This window comes from Apodemus sylvaticus, chromosome 3 (genome assembly GCF_947179515.1).
Source record: "Apodemus sylvaticus chromosome 3, mApoSyl1.1, whole genome shotgun sequence".
NCBI classification, from domain to species: Eukaryota; Metazoa; Chordata; class Mammalia; order Rodentia; family Muridae; genus Apodemus; species Apodemus sylvaticus.
The window spans coordinates 58,364,307-58,384,440 of record NC_067474.1 but is presented as its reverse complement, the minus strand read 5'-3'; the positions used below and the strand labels follow the sequence as shown (position 1 = coordinate 58,384,440).

Genomic DNA, 20,134 nt, shown 5'->3' with positions numbered 1-20,134 from the left:
ATCTCTCAACAGAACGCGCTGACGTCGGGAACCTGACGGCCTTGGGGAGCAGTTTGCTCCTTGAGATCTGAAACGCACGCCCACACACTGCTGCGGACTAGTGCTTCCTCCGGGGGTGTGAGGAGACATGCACACTGCTGTGGACTAGTGCTTCCTCTGGGGGTGTGAGGAGCACTGGACTTGAAGCCATGCTGGGCTGGCCTGTGTGGGAGTCCCGCAGGACTCAGCCACCCACCCAGGCAGAGGCCACCGAGGAAAGGCCCCTGGTCCAGTTCACCTATATTCTCTCTTCTTTCCTACCCCACCCTACATGGTTTTCCTGTTGATATACAAAGTGCCCAACAAAAGCAACTCCAGGAAGGAGAGGTTTATTTTACCTCACAGTTTGAGCATGTGGCACACTGCAGCGGGAAGGGCATGGCGGGAGGTTGGCTCTGTGGCAGCAGGAACGGGAGACATCATGTCTGCAGTCAGGAAGTAAACCGGTAGATGCTGGTGCTGGCTTGCTTCCTCCGTTTGATCCACAGCCTCAGCCCTTAGATGCTGCTGCCCACAATCAAGCTGTCCCCCATACGCCTCAGACCTCTCAGGGAACACCCTCATCATACACTCAGATAGGTCTGTTTCAGAACTATGATGGCTGTCAAGTTTATCTTGAATTAGTTAAAACCCAAATGGCCAGGTATACCTGTGAGGGATCTTTCCTTAATGAAATCTTTTGAGGTGGGAAGATACACTATTAACCTGGGCCACCCCTTCTGCCGGCAGCTTACAGAAGGGCATGGAGGAGGAAGCATTTGCTCTCTGCCCGCTCTTCCTGGCAAGTCCATTCCTTTCCTGGCATGAGAGCCTGCCTACTCCTGTGGGATCTGGCATACACTGAAGACCAGCTGAGACATCCAGCCTCATGCACTGACCAGCTACTGAGCTTTAGAATTTCTGTTAGTGAACAGCCATTGCTGGACTAGCTGGACCACAGGCTTTAAGCCAGTCTAATTAATCTGATATATATATATATATATATATATATATATATATATATGCATGCCATGGGGGAAATGAATATATCTTCATCCTGTTAAGCTCTGCTCTTGCAGAGATCCTGAACACCGTCATTCTAATCTAGTCTCTCTTCTACTTTCATGATTCTGTCCCCCAGATGTACTTTTAATCTGAATTCCGATTCTGCACTTAATCACGCTCTTACACTCAATGATTCTCTCCAGCTCCATCCATTTTCTACGAGTGTCAGGGCTGACTCATCTGCTGAGGACGGCAAGGCTGGTTTTCTTTCCTGGCTGTTGCTCTGGGTGCGGCAGGGGACACGGGTGTGTGGATGTCCCTGCGGGGTGGCCGGGAGCGCTAGGGCAGATCTGGTGTTAGCTGTTTTATCTGATGTCACGTGATTGTTTGCGTGAGTGCTTGCCTGTACAGCGTGTGCGCGCCTGGTGCCTGCAGAGGTCACCAGGTTCCCTGGAAGTCAGTTACTCTTTTTTTTTGTGTTTGCTTGTTTTACCTGAATAGGGTTTTTCTGTGTAGCCCTGGCTATCCTGAAACTTGGTAGACCAGGCTAGGCAGAGCACTGGATTAAACGTGCGCCACGTGGGCTGCTTCAATCATTCCTTTCCCTTGCCGTGCCACCGTGTGCAGAAGCCGCAGCTTGCCCCGCTGCTCTTCACTGTGTTTTTAGGTCGATTCCGGTCGGGGTGGTGATAGATGAGGCTTCTGCACCATCCAGCTCACAAAGCTGGGGTGGCGGTGGCGGCGGTGGACATATCCAAATCCAGAAAGAAGCGGAAGCGGAAGGCCAAAGAGGAAATGGGACTGTTCCTTAGTCTCCTCGGCAGTCACTGATTTAGGAGATAAACCTACACCTAGATTTGAACTCTGAGACCCAGAGAACTATAACCAAAGGTGAGACACAGCCACTCACTGAGTTCTCTGTCTCCGGGTTCACTGGCTTTCCTTCTGCATCCACAGGTCTGATACCTGGCGCCTGGTGAACCCACCAGCACGGCCGCACCTTGAAAACTCACTCAGAGGCTCCTCTGCTGCCCACAGTGGGCACAAGGTGACAGCCATGGCGACCAGGATCACAGCCCGTGTGGAAGGTGGCTACCACAGCAACCGCAGCATCTTCTGTACCATCCTGTAAGCAAGCAGGCCTGCCTCGGGCCCAAGCCCCGGTGGGTGCTCCGAAGAGCTACAGGCTGACTCGTGAGGTGGAAGGTAGGCCTGGGAAGACTCCTAGACCCATCCCCATGTTACACACCTGAAAGTGAGCCTTGGACCTCCTGGGGACTAAGAACCAGGTTCCTCTAGAATCCTTTAGCTCCACAGCCCTTGGCAGGAAGGACCTTGGGAACATTTCCCCAGGAGAAAGGGAACAGCAACTGGAGTGTTTCCAGTCACTCCGGCACTGAGAGGTTATGAAGAGCTGTGGAAGCTCAGACAGTACGTGCAGTCTCTAGGTCAATTGGTCCAAGCTACAGAGAACCTCACTTTACACAGACCAAACTTAGACTCTTCCCAGAGAAGAGAACATTTACTTCTGAGGGAAGGAAGTAACTGGTGAGGTGGAGAGCGCAGCCCCTTTCCCGCACCTGGGCCCTCTGGTCCCTCTTGGGCCTGTACCAGCCTCCCAGCGGCCTCTGGGAGCCGCAGTGTTTTTATTAAAGACAGACTAGCACATGGCCCTGTGAGCAAGGAAGGGGCTTGGAACAAGGAGTTCTGCCAAGCTGCCCCGGGAATGACAGAGGGCATGCTATAAACTAGAGCGGCAGGGGGCTGCCTTCAGATGTGCAGGCGGGTGCTGGGCTGGGCCCCGTGGGGATGAACAAAGTTCCACTGTCCCCAAGGGGCAGAGCATTAGCTCAGCACGGGCCACAGGATTCTGACTGTGAACACGTACATTCCAGCTGCCCCGAGTCCAGCCTCTCTAGACGGAGGTGCCCCGCCCCCCAACCCGCCGTGTCCGTCCATGCCCCCATGGACGGTCAGCTGCCTTGACCAGCCCTACCATATCCCCCACTCTGTGCCTTGGCTTGAGTTTGGTGTTTCTCCCTGGCATGCCCTTCCCAGACAACTCCATCTGTGCAGATCTCACCCTTTACTGGAGGGTTAGCTCAGACACTGCCGTCTCCACGTGACTTTCCCCTTGCTCCAGGTGATCGTGTTGCCCACCACCCTCAGCCTTGCCCGCCCTCCTGCCCCCTCAGGACACTGAGCACTTTCTGCCTTGCTTTGGAACTCTGGGTCCATACCCTGTCCTGCCCATTTACCTGTGCACTCTGAAGGTAGAGCCACCCTGCTGTGTCCTTTTGTCCCAGTCCTGAGCCAGGAGTCAGTTAGTGGCTGAAGTGATGAGAGGGCCACTCCCAGAGGGCCTCACTAGACTTTACTGAGTGTGAGAAGCTTTGAGTCAGGTGGGCTTGGACCCCGCTGAGGAAGAGCAGGGCCAGCTCTGCCTGGGCGACCCCTTCCCCACGTGGCCTTTACCGCAGGGCCCTCACCAGCCTTTGGGGTCACGGGACCATATCCCGTGCTGTCTGTGGAGCCCTAGGTGCTGCTCTGTTGGGTGGGTGGGAGGGGGAGCTCTGACTTCTCCCTAAGCACTGTGGGAAAAAGAACACTGGCCATTCCCTGTGTAGCACTGTTCACTGCACTTGTCTGGTGGCCCCAATGTGAGTCGCTGTATAAAAATGCTGCCTTTGTTATTTTGTAAGAAATGACTTTTCTGTGAACCAAGTACTTACTTAATCAAAGTCTCAGTAACCAAAATAAAGCTTCTATATTTTAAAGGAGGTGCTTTTGGGGTCATAACTTGGTCCACGTGTCTGCTGGAGGTTCAGTGAGCAGTAGGCCTCCCCACAGGTCCCACCACTTCCGCCACAAGGCTGCAGAGCTCGACTCTCATCGGCCTGCTCCTACCATAGCTCAGAACTCAAAGCTGGAGGGCTCCACCTCATTCTAAAGCTGTCCTCTAGACCTGCCCGGGGCCCTCCTGAGACATCCATACTGTCTTCGCTGGGCTCACCTCGTGAGCAAGGGTCTTCAGAGACATGAACATAGTTTCCTAGACCTGAGTGACTCGCTCAGCATCTTAGTTTTTCTGCACCCACCCAGGCCTAGTCCTGTTTTACTATTTAGATATTTGACATTCATTTTGTGTGTGTGCACGTGGAGGTCAGAGGACAGCCTTTGGGGAAGTTGTCGCTCTCCTCCCATGTCGGTTCCAGAGACTGAACTCAAGTTGTCAGGCTTGGTGGCAAGGGCCTTTACAGAACACTAAGCCATCTCCAGGCCCTAGTATTAAATATTTTTGTCAGTATTCCTAGTCTTAAATATTTTTTTCCATAGAAAATAGGTTTAACCCTCAGCAGTCCACCCCTAAGCTAAAGTAAACTTGCCTTTTAAACTCCCGTCCTTCTGGGCAAGGGAGACAGTCAGGGACAGCCCCTCGTGCTAACTTATCTTGTGGGCTTCTTGTTGCCTTTTCAAGTGATCACGTGTAGCCAAAGCCAGCCTTGAACTGGTCTCTCCTTCCTCTCCCCGCCCGAATGCTGGGATTGCAGGCACGTGCTATCGCCCAGCTCAGACCGTATGGATCCTGTTGTCACGAGCTGTTTTCTGTATCTGTCATCCAGTGTGGCGCCGTTTCCTAGAGAACTGACTTCCTCTGCGTGGCAAGTGTGGTGTGCGTGTGGAGAGGCCAGAGTATCAGGTGTCTTCTAGTACCCTCTGCCGTTCTCCTTTGAGGAAGGTTTCTCCTGGAAGCAAGTTCTGGGCTGGCAGCCAGGAAGCCTGGATGGTTTCCCTGCCTCTGCTTCCCAGTGTTGGGAACATGGGCGCTGGTGCTTGTGGGACCTTTGACCTCTGAGCTCTCTCCAACCAGGGAAGAAAGGCCTTGTGGACCCCTGATAGGCTGCCTGTCAACTTCTGTTTTAACTGCCCTTGCAGAACCATGGCCACAGGTTCACTTGGCAACTGTTAAAGCCTCACGCCTCTATCTGCAGCTCCCCTTCCAGACGCCAGAAACTGTTACCAGCAGTGGGTCTGTGGAGCCCTGAACCCAGAACCACGAGAACCCGGCACCAGGCTGCCGGGTCATGCTTTCCACATGCACTCATCGCCCAGTCCCCACTCACTTGGCTAACATGCCTCTCCACATGCTCTAAACAAGGAAGAAAAGCTGTGGTTATCACTTCCTAACTTGGCTATGCCAAATCAGAGTAGGCTGTTAAATTAGATCGCGCTCCAACCCACTAGAGCGGCGGCAGCCACCCCCTCTCCTTACTGGGCCTTCCAGGTCCTCCTTTTTCTTGTTTTGAGACAGGGTTTCTGTGTGTAGCCTTGGCTGTTCTGGGACTCACTCCGTAGACCAGGTTGGCCTCGATCTCAGGGATCTCCCTGCTTCTGCCCCAAGTGCTGGGATAAAAGGCGTGTGCCACCACTGCTTGGGTTCCAGGTTTTTGGCACCAAGTTCAGCCTGATAAAATTTTTGACTTTAACTTCCCCAAGACCTTCCCAACTCTGCACATGACTCCCAAGGAGAAACACCTACCGCTTGTAACCACAGCAACTGAAAGGAGGAAGATGAAGTCAAACCCAGGCCATCACTTTAATTTTTGCATAAGAGACACACAGCTGGGATGCTGGCTTCTGGCATGATCACCATGCTACTGTAAGGCCTCAGGGGTGTGGGGGAGCATGGTGGAGTCCCAGAGAGGCCCAGAATTCACAGTCCTCCCTCAGTCTCCTGAGTACTTGGGTTAGAGGTATGTATCACAAGGTCCAGTCTACTTTCTTTTTCAAAAAGATATAAAAACGGAAGTGAACAGAAGTGGCTGTGGAAAACATCTAGGTAATTTTCTTCCTCTTTGACTGTCGGTCTGAGGTCTGGGCTGGAGGCAGGGGGACAGACAGAGTGCCCAGCCTGTGATTCTCTTCCCTGCCGTCTGCCAGGGACACCTTTCTTTTGGAGATCTTCAGCCTCATGGCTTTCGCTATCTCAATCATCCTAAGGGAGAAACAGGACAAATGGAGAGAGGCCTGTGTGCAGGGCAGAGAGCGCTGCTCCAGGCCATGAAGTGGGCTGCTCTGTGTCTGCCCTCACTTCACCCCAGGTCCACGGAGAATCCTGCCCTGGTCACAGCCATTCAAAGCTATTGAGAACAGAAAGCTGAAGGAGGCTCAGGCCTAAAGCCCAGGCACCTTTTTTGGGAGTGAAGCCTTGAGAAGGTCATTACTTTTCCAAACCTTTGATTCTTCAGTTATTTAGGAAACCAGTGAGAGACACTGAATAAATTCAATACCATGTCTTTCAAAGAGAAGACACTCAAAGTGTCATCAACCATGCATTCCTTCATTCATTGAGAACTGTCTTCTGGTCCCAAGATTTTCCCATGAGTCACCCCTGTCCCTTAACTCCCTTCAGCAGAGTGTCATGCTCGGGGCAGGAGTAGGGATCTGCCCAGGCTGCTGTAGGGAGCACCATGCTCTACTGAGCTCACCTTTTCTCACTCAGCTTCAAGTCCCTCTGCAACACTGTCAGGTCAATCTGGAAGTTACTTATGTGCAGTGCGAGAATGATTGCATACGCAGTAATCTTGGCCTTCATAGAACTCGAAATTAAGTTCCGTAAACTGCAGAATCAGTGGAGAAATGAAGTTAAATTCCATATGCAAAATAAGGACCCCAGAGCCCTTCTCTCTGTGGTTAGTGTTCCCAGTTTGGGGGTAGGGCAAGCCACACAGCCTGTTCCAAGGTGCCCAAGTCTCACAGTGAACCGTGAGCCAGGCCATGTTTTCCCTAAGAGACAGAAAGCCCTGCCCAGGTTTCCTCACGCAGTGTGGTAGCACTGCTTTCTTGAGGCTGTTACTGCCTGCTCAGGGGGCCTGCAGGAAAACTCCCACCCGAGACTCAGTGCTGCCCCTGCTGCAGGAGGAGGCACTGGATGCTCTTTCCCGCAGCTTTGCAGCCATTAGGGTGCACTTCACTGCAAGGGTCGCAGCCAAGGACAAAACGAACACTTGGGAGGGGGACAGTGTGTGTGATGTATGTGTGTCCTGGGACGCCTGCCAGCTGCAGAGACCTCTTTAGCACTGGATCTCATGTGAGCCCCACCCTTCATGGCCACCTCCCAACAGCTTCCTCCTCCATGCGAGCGGCCCCGCCCCTGCCCCTGCCTCTGACCTGCCGTTGTTGTAAGTCAGGCAGGTGAACTGCTTCAGCAGCTTGGTGTTGATGACGTGAGGGACTCCAGGGCCTAAGGCGTCTGCAACAGAGTTGCACTGGATCATTGTCCTGGAAGGTGCACGGCCACGCATCCATCAGGGGGAGGGCGGGGTGAGGGAGGGTCGGGTGGGGTGGGGAGTGCGGAAATGGCCAGAACCAAGATCCAGAGCAGCCACTCTGAGGTCAGACACACAGAGAGGTGTTTGTGAAGGGCGTGTGAGAAGACAACCACACACTAAGAGCACAGTAAATACTGGACAAGGCAGACTGCAGTCTGAACCAGTGAGATGATGCTGGTGGGAAGATGTGTGCCACCAAGTTCCAGGAGTCACACGGTAGAGGGGACAGATTCCCAGGCTGTGCTCTAACTGCGGAGACACAGGGCAGGCGCTCCCAACAGCTACCCACAAATAAATAAGAGCATGTATGGACAGGAAGACGAAACCTGGGAATTGAGCAGGTGGACACAAGGAAACAGTGGACAGGCACGCCTGTGTTGAAAACCCTAGGTGTCTCTACTCTAGGCAGGTCTCTAACTCTGGGTGTATGGGGGGCTATGACCACCACAGGTGCTCCTGGAAACCGGTGGAACTGGATTTTTTTTTTTTAAAGCTAGAGTTTCTCTTTGTGGGCTATCCTGGAACTCACTGGTAGACCAGGCTGGTCTCAAACTCAGGGATCTGATTGTCTCTGCTTCCCAAGTGATTGGATTAAAGGCCTGTGCTACCACGACATGGAGGAACTGGAATTTCTAACATTACAAACTGACTTTCTTGGTCTGAAATAAAGTGTTATAACACTACCACCAAAGAGAAAAGAAAAGAGAGAAAGAAAGAAGAAAAAGAAGGAAGGAAAGAAGGAAGGAAGGAAGGAAGGAAGGAAGGAAGGAAGGAAGGAAGGAAAGAAGGAAGGAAAGAAGGAAGGAAAGAAGGAAGGAAAGAAGGAAGGAAGGAAGGAAGGAAAGAAGGAAGGAAAGAAGGAAGGAAGGAAGGAAGGAAGGAAGGAAGGAAGGAAGGAAGGAAGGAAGGAAGGAAGGAAGGAAGGAAACTCCGAGTGCAATGGGGCACACCTTAAACCCCAGCACTCCAGAGGCAGAGGCAGATGGCTATGTGAGTTCCATTCCGGCCTGGTTGTACAGTGAGACTGTCCTACAAAGCAAAAGCAACCTGCCCAAGCTGGAGAAGCCAAGCTCTTTGCTGTCACTGCTGTCACTGCTGTCCATTCCAACCTGCTCCCTTAAATTACTCAGTTCCTTTGACCTGGACGTGGCGTTTTTTGCTAACAAAACGAAAGCTGTGAACGTTCTCTCTGGAAGCCCCATCCACCCTGCCCCCATTTCCAGAACAGAAGAAAGAAATTCAAAGAGAAGAGAGCTCTGTGCGGCTTGGGCAGGTGGCAGGTGGGAGCAGGAGGGTGGTCAGGCTGCGCGGAGGGCCTGGACAGACCTCCGTGGAGGTGATGTGAGAACTGCAGGTGACTCAGCAGCTGGAAACAGCTGGGATAGGAAAGTGCCTGTGGGCCTTACTTTTCCCCTTTATCACTTTCTGAGCTCGGAATCTGAGGAGGGCGTCTAGGAACCAGATGCTCCGGGCTTGCCGGGTCCGATGCTCCTCATCTGCCGGCAGAGACTTCAGCATTTCTATGATGAAGGAGCAGTGGCTAAAAACAAAGAGGGGACACGGCAGCACATGAGGGAAAACAGGCTGTCAGGAGCCACACCCCATCCCCAGCACACTGTCCACACAGTCCGAGCAAGATGGCTAGGGAGACCCGCCCTAGCAGGGTTTGATTGACAGACTTCTACCACACTGAATAAGGTAGAACGGCAATAGTGGATGACTCCTAAAATCAACCTCAGTCCTCCACATGCACCCCCACACAAACATGTCCACACTCACACACAAATACATATGCATATACACACTCAGACACACAAACGCACACATGCACGCGATCAAAAATTTTTTTAAAGAGTAGGGCTGGAAAGATGGCTCAGCAGAGCACGGCTGCTCTCGCAAAGGACCCTGGTTTATTTCCTAGCACTCACTTGGGCCGTTCACCACTACCAGTAACTACAGATTTAGAGGATCCAATGGCATCCTCTATCGGTCCCCATACCCATGCCACATGCACACATACACACATACAAAATCTTAGAAAAGAAAAGAAAGGAATAATTAGAAGAAAAAGGCTTGGTTGGAGAGTTGGCTCAACAGCTGACTGCTCTTCCAGAGGTCCTGAGTTCAATTCCCAGCAACCACATGGTGGCTCACAACCAACTGTAATGGGATCTGATGCCCTCTTCTGGGGTGTCTGAAGACAGCAACTGTGTACTCATATACATAAAATAAATAAATACATAAATTTAAAAAAGGGCTCAGAACTAAGAAATAATCTGACCATCATTTTAAAAAAGGAAAATTGTTTTAATGGCAAAAGAGAAGAGGGATAATCTCTCTGTTATTTACGGTAAATAGACAATATTTAGAATGTACGTATTTAATTTTAGTTGAGTTTGTCAGCATGCTGTCACACAGTAGCGCCAAGGCCCAGGCCAGCCTTTGGGCACCGACAGTGACAGTCAGCACCCACAGTGGGGTCCGGGGCTTTGGGGTCTGGGGCTAGGTTTGCTCCATCTCACCACCATCTTCCAGCTACGCGCTCTACACACATAATCACTCCTCTTCCTTGAATCCACACAGCTCCAGAAAGCCTAGCATCAAAGCTTGCGCCTTCATGCACAGGCCGAACAGACACCACCCATGCCACGTCAAGGGGCTACATTCTGCATGGCATCAGCACGGTCCTGCTTTATATCTGACTTTTCCCCATCATGACTCACTGAATCCCCATCTGCCCACGAGTACCTGTTCTCTTCAGTCATCTTCAGTATGTCTTCGGACGTGACCTTTCTGAAGGCTTCGGATGGGCTCTCAAGAGCGTCGTACTCCGCCGGGGACAGAACTGGTTACCAGTCAAGAACGTGACTGACCAAAATGGAGCTAAGTCATCCCACAGGGCCTCATTTCCCAGGTAGGAGAGCGAAGGCTCACGGAGAAGGGACTTATAAGGCAGGGCAGAGCATAGGGAGCCGAGTCGCAGACCACAGCTTAGAAGGTCACGTCCTACCCGAACCTCTCCCCTTTCTCTTCCTATCGGAGCCTCGGTCAACATTTTCTAAAAACCAGACACTGAGCAGGGAAGTTCTAGGTTCCAACCCTCCCTTCAGCACATCTGTTTGGGAGAATGACCCCCACGGGGCTAACTGTGTCCCTTTGTCCTATGGGCCCCTCAGTGCTGAGGAAACCTAACTGACAAACCTCTTGCTAACAGCTCTAGGACATGGGAAAAGGTTTGGATGTCACATTAACATCACAGGTCGATGACCACATTACACAGCCTGGCTCTGCCACTGTGTACAAACATCATAGCCCACACATTAGACACCTGCTCATGAGCAAGGATACTGTCTTCAAATCTATACACGTCTTCGGGCTTGGTTGCATCAGCGTAGCAGGGAGGAAGGTAGAGGGAGTCCTCGTGCAAGTCATCCTGCACGGCATCGCTGACCAGAGCTTTCAGTGAAGGAAAATTAATGTCAGTGGCTTCAGGCTCCCCAGCACTCCACTATGCAGTGGAGACCACACGTTCCGAAACTCAGATCGGAACGCCTGCCAAGATCTCATCTGCCCACCGGGCTGATGCAGAAGGTGAGTACTGTGTGTTTGCCCTCAGTTAGCTCAGAGCAGAGTCAAAGAGATGTGTGCGCCTGAGTCATTACTGCGCAACACCGGAGAACCCTGGCCAAGAGCAGGGCTTGCACACCGTCCTTCCCGGGCCTGTCTCCTCTCCTTGACTGAGGGCAGGATGGTGTCTCATGTCTCTCCTGCTTCCAGAGTCACGTCTGAGAAGGCCCCCAGCAAGCAACAGGAAGGCAGCCAGCCTCAGGGCCACCGTTTGCATCTGTGACCACTCTTGAGTGTTTGCAGGCGCATCCTCATCCCAAACCCCAGTTGCTTACCACTCACACCCCTTGTGTCAATGATATTCTCTGCGGCTTTAGCCACTGTGCGAGTCAGAGATTCGCTGCCAACTTTGTTCATTCTCCTGGAGTTCAGGGACCGCTTCTGCTTGGTGCTTCCAAAGGCTTCAATGCAAGAATCCAACTGTGTAAGAAACAAACCCAGTTACTAAAGGATCGGCCGGGCAGCATAGCTGTTCCCAGCTGTGTAAGCACAAGCAAGCTCTGGGCTGCTGGAGCCACGATTACGCCACCTGCCAATCAGGCTGAGTCCTTTCTCATGCTTGTCCATCTCAGCATACTATTCCACAGCAGCCCTGAGGTTTGCTGTACAGACGCCCATTTACGAATCAATAGTTTCCCATCAGTACAGAATGAAGATGTTACTAGAGTCAGGGTTGGTAAATCTGTGGCCCACGGCCTACCCACCTCCCATTCTGTGCCAGTAACAGACATTGTTAATAAGTCACTGGCTCTCCCCAAGCCATACTGTAGTGTGTTCTCTTACCAGTGGTCTACACGGCGCTGCAAAGTCAATCTACCACCCTGGGGTGAGACGGTGTCTCTAAGAATCCTCTAGAGTGAGAAACTCAAAGAACTGACTTTGTTTATTGGGAGTTTCCAGGCACAACCATTTTCTACATTGTGAACCCAAACCTTAAAAGTGTTCTACCTATCCGCCCAGAGAACAGGGTGCAAATGCTGACATGCTGACATCAGTTCCGTTCACTGGGCTAAGGCAGCAGCTGGTGTGCTCCCGGGAGACTGGAAGGCCTCTGCAGGTAGCAACCATGCAGAGATCCACAGACCAATCAAGCTGGAGCAGCCGGTGAGGGCCATATTCAAGGGGACTGTTACAAGGTGGGAAACCAGGACTGGAAGGAGCTTCCTTAACCGTCACTTACCTTTTCCCTGAACGTCTTGTTCTGATTCTCCACAGGGGGCTCTTGATCAATAGCATCTTCTACAGAAACACAGGACAGGAAGAGAGCATTATGAGGATTACAAATGTGTATTCTACTATCTTTTAAATGGGGTTTTATTATGCTGCCCATGATGGTCTGAAACTCAACTGATGCCCTGGTCTCAGACCCCACAAGCAGGGGCCCTACAGGCATCGGCCATGAGCTCAGCTCTGCGAGGCTTAAAAATCTTAAAAGTGCTAATTTAACACGAATCAAAGAAAAGCAGATTTCCTTATTCCAAGAGTCCCCTAATATGAATGTACAATGTGAATGCTGAATGTCCACCTCAGAACCTAAGTAGGGGAACTGGAGAACAGGTGCCCTCTGCTCCAGCCTCTTCATTCATAACCAAGGAGACGTGAGGCCTGCAGACACAGTGACTGGCCCTGTCACTTTTCTGGGCAGGCCAGAGGGGATCAGAAACCAAGCCGTGGCTCGTCCCATAAGTAGATTTGCTTTGCTGGTCAAAGACCTAAAGCCGGGCATGAACGTGAGAGAGGCAGATTTTCCCAGGACACTTTCCAACCTTCTACAAGGGACTCAAGTAGAGGGCGGTATCACCCAGCAGGACTGCAATGTAATGGCCTTGCCGGAGCCAGCGCGGCGGCAGCAGGTCACCTGCCTCAGTCAAGTTCCCACGGTGGTTTAGGAAAAAAAAAAAGGAATAACAGTAAGTCTGAAAGGTGTTCAGAACAGTGGCAAGCATATAACGAACCAAAATTAAAGTTGTGCATGTGCTAGCCAGTACAAGCTAGTGTTTATAAGCTATTTACACACAACACAAATGTATCTCATCAAAAGACTAAACAACTTCAGAGCCTGAAGGCTGACTAAGGTAAAAGCACTTGGTACTCTTGCCAGAGGACCCAAGCTCAGTTCCCAGCATCCACATGGTAGCTAACAACCAGGATAACCAGGGGCTCCAATGCCCTCTTCTGCATAGACACAGATGCAGACATCAGACACATACACATAAATAAATCTTAAAAAAAAAATAAACAATTTCACCTTGGTGGGTTGGCAGAGGGCCAGCAGGTAAAAGTATTTGCCACCAAGTTTGATGATCTGAGTTCCCACTCCTGAATCCACATGTTGGAAGGAGAAAATCGCAGGCTTGAATTGACCTGTAACCTCTACACATGCACTGTGGCATGTATAACACACATAAAATAATGTAGAAATTTAATAAAAAATTCAAATTTCCACAGTCTACAGAATGGTTCCGTGTGTACCAAGCTTGCTGTTCAAACACAAAGATTTCTGTGTGAATCCCCAGACCCACAGGAAGTGGGGCGTGGTGGCACACACGTGGGATCCAAGTACCTCCACAGCAAGATGGGAAGCAGAGACAAGAAAGCCCTAGCTGGCCAACCTACTCAGAGCCAGCAAGACACACTGTCTCACATAGTAGGTTAGGACGGATAGCGGAGGTTCCGCTCTGACCCCGTGTGTGCTGGGATGCGTGCAGAGTTGCACTCACACACAGGGAGAATGAAGAGGAGCCTGCGAAGGAAAACAATGTGCTGAGACCTCTTAATGCTCTGTATGGATGCCTGACTGACTGGTCATCTTGCTTTAAAGGCTGGCTTCTGTCCCCACAACTGTAATTGCTGAAGAGACAGATTCACAATCCTTAGCCTGGAACTTGAAGCACAATGGGAAATCAATAAATGATCCATTTAAAAATATATACCTGGGATTGAAGAAATTGCTCAGTGGTTAAGAGCACCGACTGCTCTTCCAGAGATCCTGAGTTCAGTTCCTAGCAACCACATGGTGGCTCACAACCATCTGTAATGAGATCTAAAGCCCTCTGCTGGATGTCTGAAGACAGTTACAGTACATGTGTAGACATAAAATAAATAAATAAATCACACACACACACCTATAACTTTTCTAATTAAAAACACCTGGCATGGAGGCTTCCTATTATGGCTGAGAATAATCTATGTTCGCCAGGTAGACACACAGTTGTGAGTCCACACCCCTCACCATATAAGCATGCATAGTGGCACATACCTGTGATGTCAGCACTCAGGCAAAGGCAAAGGCAGGACTGTCCTTAGCTACCCAGCAGACTCAAGGGCAGCTCGGACTACAGGAGACCTTGTCTTAAAAAGGTGTAGTTTTGGGCTGGAGAGATGGCTCAGTGGCTATGAGCACCGACTGTTCTTCCAGAGGTACTGAGTTCAATTCCCAGCAACCACATGGTGGCTCACAACCATCTGAAATGGGATCTGATGCCCTCTCCTGGTGTGTCTGAAGATAGCTACAGTGTACTCATATAAATAAAAATAAATTAATTAATTAAAAAAAAGGGTGTAGTTTTAGAAAAGAAAAAAAAAAACCCTACAAACGCATTTTAGAAAACAAAAATGAATTCATCCGACAAATTCCAACCGTGCAGCCTTTAGCTGAGCTGCCGTGCCCGGAACCTACCAGCAAACAGTGGCTGCATGTTGAATAGCTCAGCATCATAGACTTCCATCTGGCCAGAGGTCTTATTCAGAATTCCCACAAAGTGTCTGTGCCAGAGAGGAACAACACCATAACAGGTTATTCAAAGGTACTATTTACACAATTCCTTTTTCCCATGTGCAAGGTCCCAGCTCCTTTCTGTCAGAGGAAGGCATCCAACTGTTCACACGTGACAGCGATCCCTACATGGAGAGGGGACAGCAGGTGAAGAACAGGAGGGGACAGAGATGGCTGTGGACAGAAAAGGCAGCCAGCCAGTTCTTTTAACCAATCACATTTAGAGCCACTGCTGTGAAGTGGAACCCTTTTGAGGTAGTAAGAATCCAGAACTAAATTAGAATTTTGACACGCATAAACACTATGGAGACAGACACAAGCAAACCCTAGTTCCTCCTGGGAAGGGCACTGTGAAGTAGGGCATCTTTGTAAGCCAGATGAGCTGGGTTAGGAGTTAGCGCATGTCTGTTAATCTACCTCGGGCTGAGGCCCAGCAGGACTCTGAAGGGTTTTCTGGTGGTTCACCGCGGTGTCTGGAGACTCCATCCACCCTGAGTCAGCCCTGTGAATTGGGCTCTTCAGGCTGGACATGCTGTTATGTGGAGGACACCAGAGGTGCATGAGGGGCAAAGCTGCCAAGGCCATTCACTTTACCAGTGACACTGCTGTGACCCAGAGCCTTGAAGATCCCAAATCCTCCTGTCCCAAGGCAAACCGGAGACAAGCCTTGACCATTTGATCAAATTAATTAGCAGGCACAGCTGTCTTTTAGGATAGGACAGTCAAAAAGAGTGTCATAATTAAATGAGGTCTTTAGGAACTTAACAAAGGCAAGTCATCTTTTCCTCACCAGCGTGTCTACACCTAGTGTAAGGACCTTGTGAGGCTGAAAACACGGGGTCCTGGTAAACCTTCGGATCCCTCCAACTACCCCCAAAACAGACACTGAGGATGGAGGTGGCACGGTCACCACAACCTCCTTTTACCTCTGTCACTGCCCGGCTGTCCATTACCTGCAAAGAGTGTTGCATTTGAGGGCGCCAGTCCCAAAATTGTTTCCAACATAGGAGAGCCTGTCTGTTTCAGCTGCCTGAAAAACAGGGAGGGCACTGTGAACAATCAGCACTGGAGGGCACTGAGCATGTGCAGAAGAAGCCTTAGAATCAAATGCACCAGCCCCAGATAGCCTCCAAGTGATCCAGCCCCATCACATCTACATCGTATCTAGGGTGTCTCGGGGGAAAGGCAAGAAAATTTTGGAAAGGGAACCCCAAATACCATAAGGAAGCTTCAAAGCGGTAGGTTAAGTTCTTGGGGGGAGCAGCACATGAGACTGCGTGGAATTAAAAAGCTTCTGCACAGCCAAACAAACACTACCCAAAGTAAAGAGACAGCGCAGAGTAGGATAAATCTCAACCAAGTATCAATAGTATTAATCAAACAGGGGATAGAGATGAGGATATACAAAGAACTGTACAAATTAAACATTAAAAAAAACCTCTCATATAATCTAGTCAACAAGTGGGCTGATGATCAGAACAGGCATTTCTCAGTAGAAATAAAGCAAGCCACCAAAATTACTTGAAACGCATTCAACGCCCTTAACCATCAGAGAAATGCAAATTAAAAGTGCTTTGACACCTGCTGAGTTGGCTCTGTGGGTAAAGTCCAGAGGATGACCTGAGATAGATCCCCAGAACCCATATGGGAAAAGAGCAAAAGCAAGCTCCTAAGTTGTCCTCTGACTTATACACACACACACACACACACACACACACACACACACATACACACACACACACACACACACATACACACACGCAAAATAAACTTAAAAAAGCAAGCTTTGCAAAAGCAAGATGGCTCAGTGAAAGAAAGCAATTGCTGCTAAATTTGAAGGCCTGAGTTCAGTCCTCCGGACCCATGTTTTGGAGAGAACCGACTCCTCCAGGGTGTACCACAGCACCCTCCCCACTTCCCCAGACACACACAAATAAATGGCTTTTCTTTTCTTTCTTTTTTTTTTTAAATAGCTTTGATCTAGGCATGGTGGCACAGGCCTTTAATCCCAGCCCTCAGGAGGCAGAGACACATGGATCTCTATAAGTTTGAGGCCAACCTGGTGTAAATAGCAAGTCCAAGAAAGGCAGAGCTATTACACAGAGAAACCCTGTCTCAAAAACAAACAAACAAACAATGTTTTGCGATTCCATCATACCCCAGTCAGAATGGCTATCACCAAGAAAACAAGTAACAACAAATGCTGGCAAAGATGTGGGGAAAGAACCGTCATTCACTGCCGGTGGGAGTGTAAACTGTCGCCACCACAGTAGAAGTCAGTGTGGAGGGTCCTCAAAAAATAAAAGTGGAACTGCCGTATGAGGCAGCGGCACCACTCCTAGGTGTGCGCCCAGCGGTCAGTCAGCACACCACACACGTACTTCACAATCATGTTTACTGCTGCACAATTCACAACAGCCTGGAAATAGAACCAAGACTAGATGCTCATCAATAAAAACAGATAAAGAAATGTGATATGCGGGCCTGGAGAGATGGCTCAGTGGTTAAGAGCACTGACTGTTCTTCCAGAGGTCCTGAGTTCAATTCCCAGTAACCACATGGTGGCTCACAACCATCTGTAATGGGATCTGATGCTCTTCTGGTGTGTCTGAAGAGAGCAATGGTATACTCATATACAGAAAAATAAATAAATAAATCTTTAAAAAGAAAAAGAAATGTGGTATGCATGCACAATGGAACTTTTTCAATCATAAAAGAAAAATAAAATCATGATACTGGTGCAGAAATGGATAACTATTAAGTGAAATAAACCAGACTCAGAAAAAATACATTTTTCCTCTCATATGCAGAATCTAGACTTAGATTTGTGTGCGTGTGTGTTTGTGTATGTGTGAATGTGCACACATTCAAGGCATGAGAGTAGAAAGGAACCATAAGAATTGCAAAAGAAAGGAAAACAAGAGACACTGACACAGTGTGCATATTTATGTGTTGAGGGTGCCTCGCCTTTATGCACACATGCATGCCTTAATTATGAAGCACCCACAGGAACCAGGAGAGGGTGTTGGGTCCTTGGGAACTGGAGTTATGGACAGTAGCTGCCTCTGTGTGGGTGCGGGGATTGAACCCACGACCTCTGGAAGTGCCCTTTACTGCTGAGCCATCTCTCCAGCCCAGTGTGTACACCATGAAAGGGCGATTTATCTGGGAGGGAGGCAAGGGGCCAGCAAGAGGGGGGCATGGGGAGTGGGCAGTGGGCAGAAGACAGTAGGGACACAGATGAAAATAGCAGTTCTTGAATAAGCGGCACAGAACTAGACAGGTCTTGGTCTTCAAGCACTTATAGGTACCGAGATCCTGTACAGAACTGCTTTGGCCCAAGTCCTAGATCTTTGCCAACCTTTCTGACATTAGTTCTTCCTATGCACCAGGGCCACTGGAAATGGCTGGCTGACTTCCCATCACAGCCAAGCTCCTCTTCTCCCTCTTTTCACTATGGACACCAAACATCAGCTGTCAAACCACCTCTCCCTCTGATTCACCCTTCAGGAAGGCATTCAGACAAGCAGAGACTTCGTTTCCTACAGAGCTCCCTAGGCACTAAACACTCCTTAGACCCCAAGCTATCTCTACTATAAGCCTACACTACTTGGCGAATTTGAGTCTCTGCAAAGCAGATGTTCTTAACCTTGGCTTCTCCTGGGAGAGACCAGAGATGCTACTAAGCCCCCTGTGGAGCCGGGTGATGGTGGGACACACCTTTAATCCCAGATCCCTGCACTAGGAGGCAGAGACAGGTAGATCTCTGAGTTCAAGGCCAGCCTGGTCTACAGAGTGAGTTCCAGGACAGCCAGGGCTACACAGAGAAACCGTTGAAAAAAACAAGCAAACTAAAGAGAATGGCTCTGGGGTCAGGAACACCCTTTGGGGGGGGGGGCAAGGAGCGGCTTCATTTGATCCCCAGCGCACCACAAGATAGTTCACAAGCATCTGTAACTCCAGTTCTAGGGGATCCAGTGCCCCTTCTGGCTTCCACTAGCTATACACACACGGTACATAGGCAAACATGAAAACACCATCCCATAAAATAGGGTTGAGGCTGAACTCTCAACAGCGAACTCCCTGAGAGTTGCAAATCCCACTAAGAACCTTCTGAGGTCTGCAGAGCTCAGACAACCTGTACCAGCAAGCACTTACCAGGATCCGATGATTCCTCTGCCTGGGGTTTACCAAGTTGGTGCTGTTGTACAAGGTGAAGCGCATGTTGTCTGGATTCTGCAGCTTCCCATTGGAGAACTGGACTGTAAGAGTGTAAGCCAAGAATGAGACGAGAGGACCAGCAGGGTGTGGAGGGGGGAACTGCTTTGTGGCTGGAAGCCGGTAGCGAAGGCTACCGACTTTTAAGAGGGCTGAAGGAAGTCCTGGTCCGGTTCTAAAGAGGGAGATAGAGGAGGGGAGGGGAAGAGACCTCTGGATAAGGGTTGTGACAGAAGAAAATGACTGAGGAAATGCCTTTAACTAGCAAGAGGGGGAACTCGGCTACGTAAAGGGGATAAGGGCGAATAGGAGACCCGAGAAGATGTCAGATCTTGGGCACTGCCCTGAGAAGTGTCTGAAGTGGTGACAGATGAATGAGGGAAAGGCTGATGATGTCAGGAGCCCTGTCCCAGCTCCAGGCGGTGGGCAGGGGGCTACCGTGGTACCCAGACAGAAGGGGAAAGGACTACACGGAACTCCGCTCCGGTTCGGCGGTCTTTACCCAGCACAGCTTTCTGCCTGTCGTCCGGCTCTCCGCAGTACAGCCACCTTGCACTCTGCAACGCCTCTGTCTCCATGTCTCCAGTCTGGCCATCCATCCCGGGAGACTCCAGGGTAGCCATGAGCTCGCTGGTTCACACGCGGACTCATAAACCGGAAGTGACACTCTAGGTCCCGCCCAGGGAACGCCAGGAGTGAGACCACGCCCCTCACTGGCTCTCGTCCCCGCCCACTCGTTGGTTCCTCCAGTGAGGACCACGCCCCTTGCAGGAGGCTGCTGTGTCTCCGCTTTCTTTTTTTTTTTTTTTTTTTTTATTTTTTTTTATTTTTTATTTTTTATTTTTTTTTATTTGATATAATTTATTTACATTTCAAATGATTTCCCCTTTTCTAGCCCCCCCCCACTCCCCGAAAGTCCCGTAAGCCCCCTTCTCTTCCCCTGTCCTCCCTCCCACCCCTTCCCAGTTCCCCGTTCTGGTTTTGCCAAATACTGTTTCACTGAGTCTTTCCAGAACCAGGGACCACTCCTGCTTTCTTCTTGTATCTCATTTGATGTGTGGATTATGTTTTGGGTATTCCAGTTTTCTAGGTTAATAACCACTTATTAGTGAGTGCATACCATGATTCACCTTTTGAGTCTGGGTTACCTCACTTAGTA

At 50.1% G+C, this 20,134-nt stretch overlaps 2 protein-coding genes across 3 annotated transcripts in view; one reads left to right on the top strand and one right to left on the bottom strand.

Annotated features, from left to right (window-relative positions):
• Fbxo10 (F-box protein 10) overlaps positions 1-3,795 on the top strand; it is a 51,256-nt gene extending 47,461 nt beyond the window's left edge. The window contains exon 11 of the mRNA XM_052176413.1: positions 1,981-3,795. Coding sequence (XP_052032373.1) covers positions 1,981-2,155 — 175 coding nt within the window. The 3' untranslated portion in view covers positions 2,156-3,795. The remainder of the gene's footprint in view (positions 1-1,980) is intronic.
• Positions 3,796-5,596: 1,801 nt separating this feature from the next.
• On the bottom strand, positions 5,597-19,632 carry Polr1e (RNA polymerase I subunit E). 2 transcript variants are annotated; one of them, XM_052176412.1, is made up of 14 exons: positions 19,478-19,632; positions 18,916-19,019; positions 15,711-15,787; positions 14,662-14,747; positions 13,232-13,301; positions 12,784-12,857; positions 12,163-12,221; positions 11,258-11,402; positions 10,704-10,811; positions 10,104-10,200; positions 8,762-8,895; positions 7,195-7,276; positions 6,513-6,644; positions 5,597-6,019 (listed from the first exon to the last, which is right to left on the bottom strand). In XM_052176412.1, exons 1-14 carry the CDS (start codon positions 19,596-19,598, stop codon positions 5,860-5,862), a joined length of 1,449 nt encoding a protein of 482 aa, XP_052032372.1. In that variant the 5' UTR covers positions 19,599-19,632; the 3' UTR covers positions 5,597-5,859. The 2 variants fall into 2 exon arrangements, with proteins under 2 accessions (XP_052032372.1, XP_052032371.1); XM_052176411.1 differs by lacking the exons at positions 12,784-12,857; positions 13,232-13,301.
• Positions 19,633-20,134: the final 502 nt, after the last annotated feature.

Excerpts from the sequence above, each read along its gene's own strand:
- Polr1e (XM_052176412.1), bottom strand. The coding sequence starts at position 19,598 with ATGGCTACCCTGGAGTCTCCCGGGATGGATGGCCAGACTGGAGACATG. Across the intron at positions 10,201-10,703 it reads CGTGTATAGATTTGAAGACA|TTCTGTCCCCGGCGGAGTAC; the intron begins GTATCCTTGCTC and ends ACTGGTAACCAG. Across the intron at positions 6,645-7,194 it reads CTGACTTACAACAACGGCAG|TTTACGGAACTTAATTTCGA; the intron begins GTCAGAGGCAGG and ends CTGATTCTGCAG.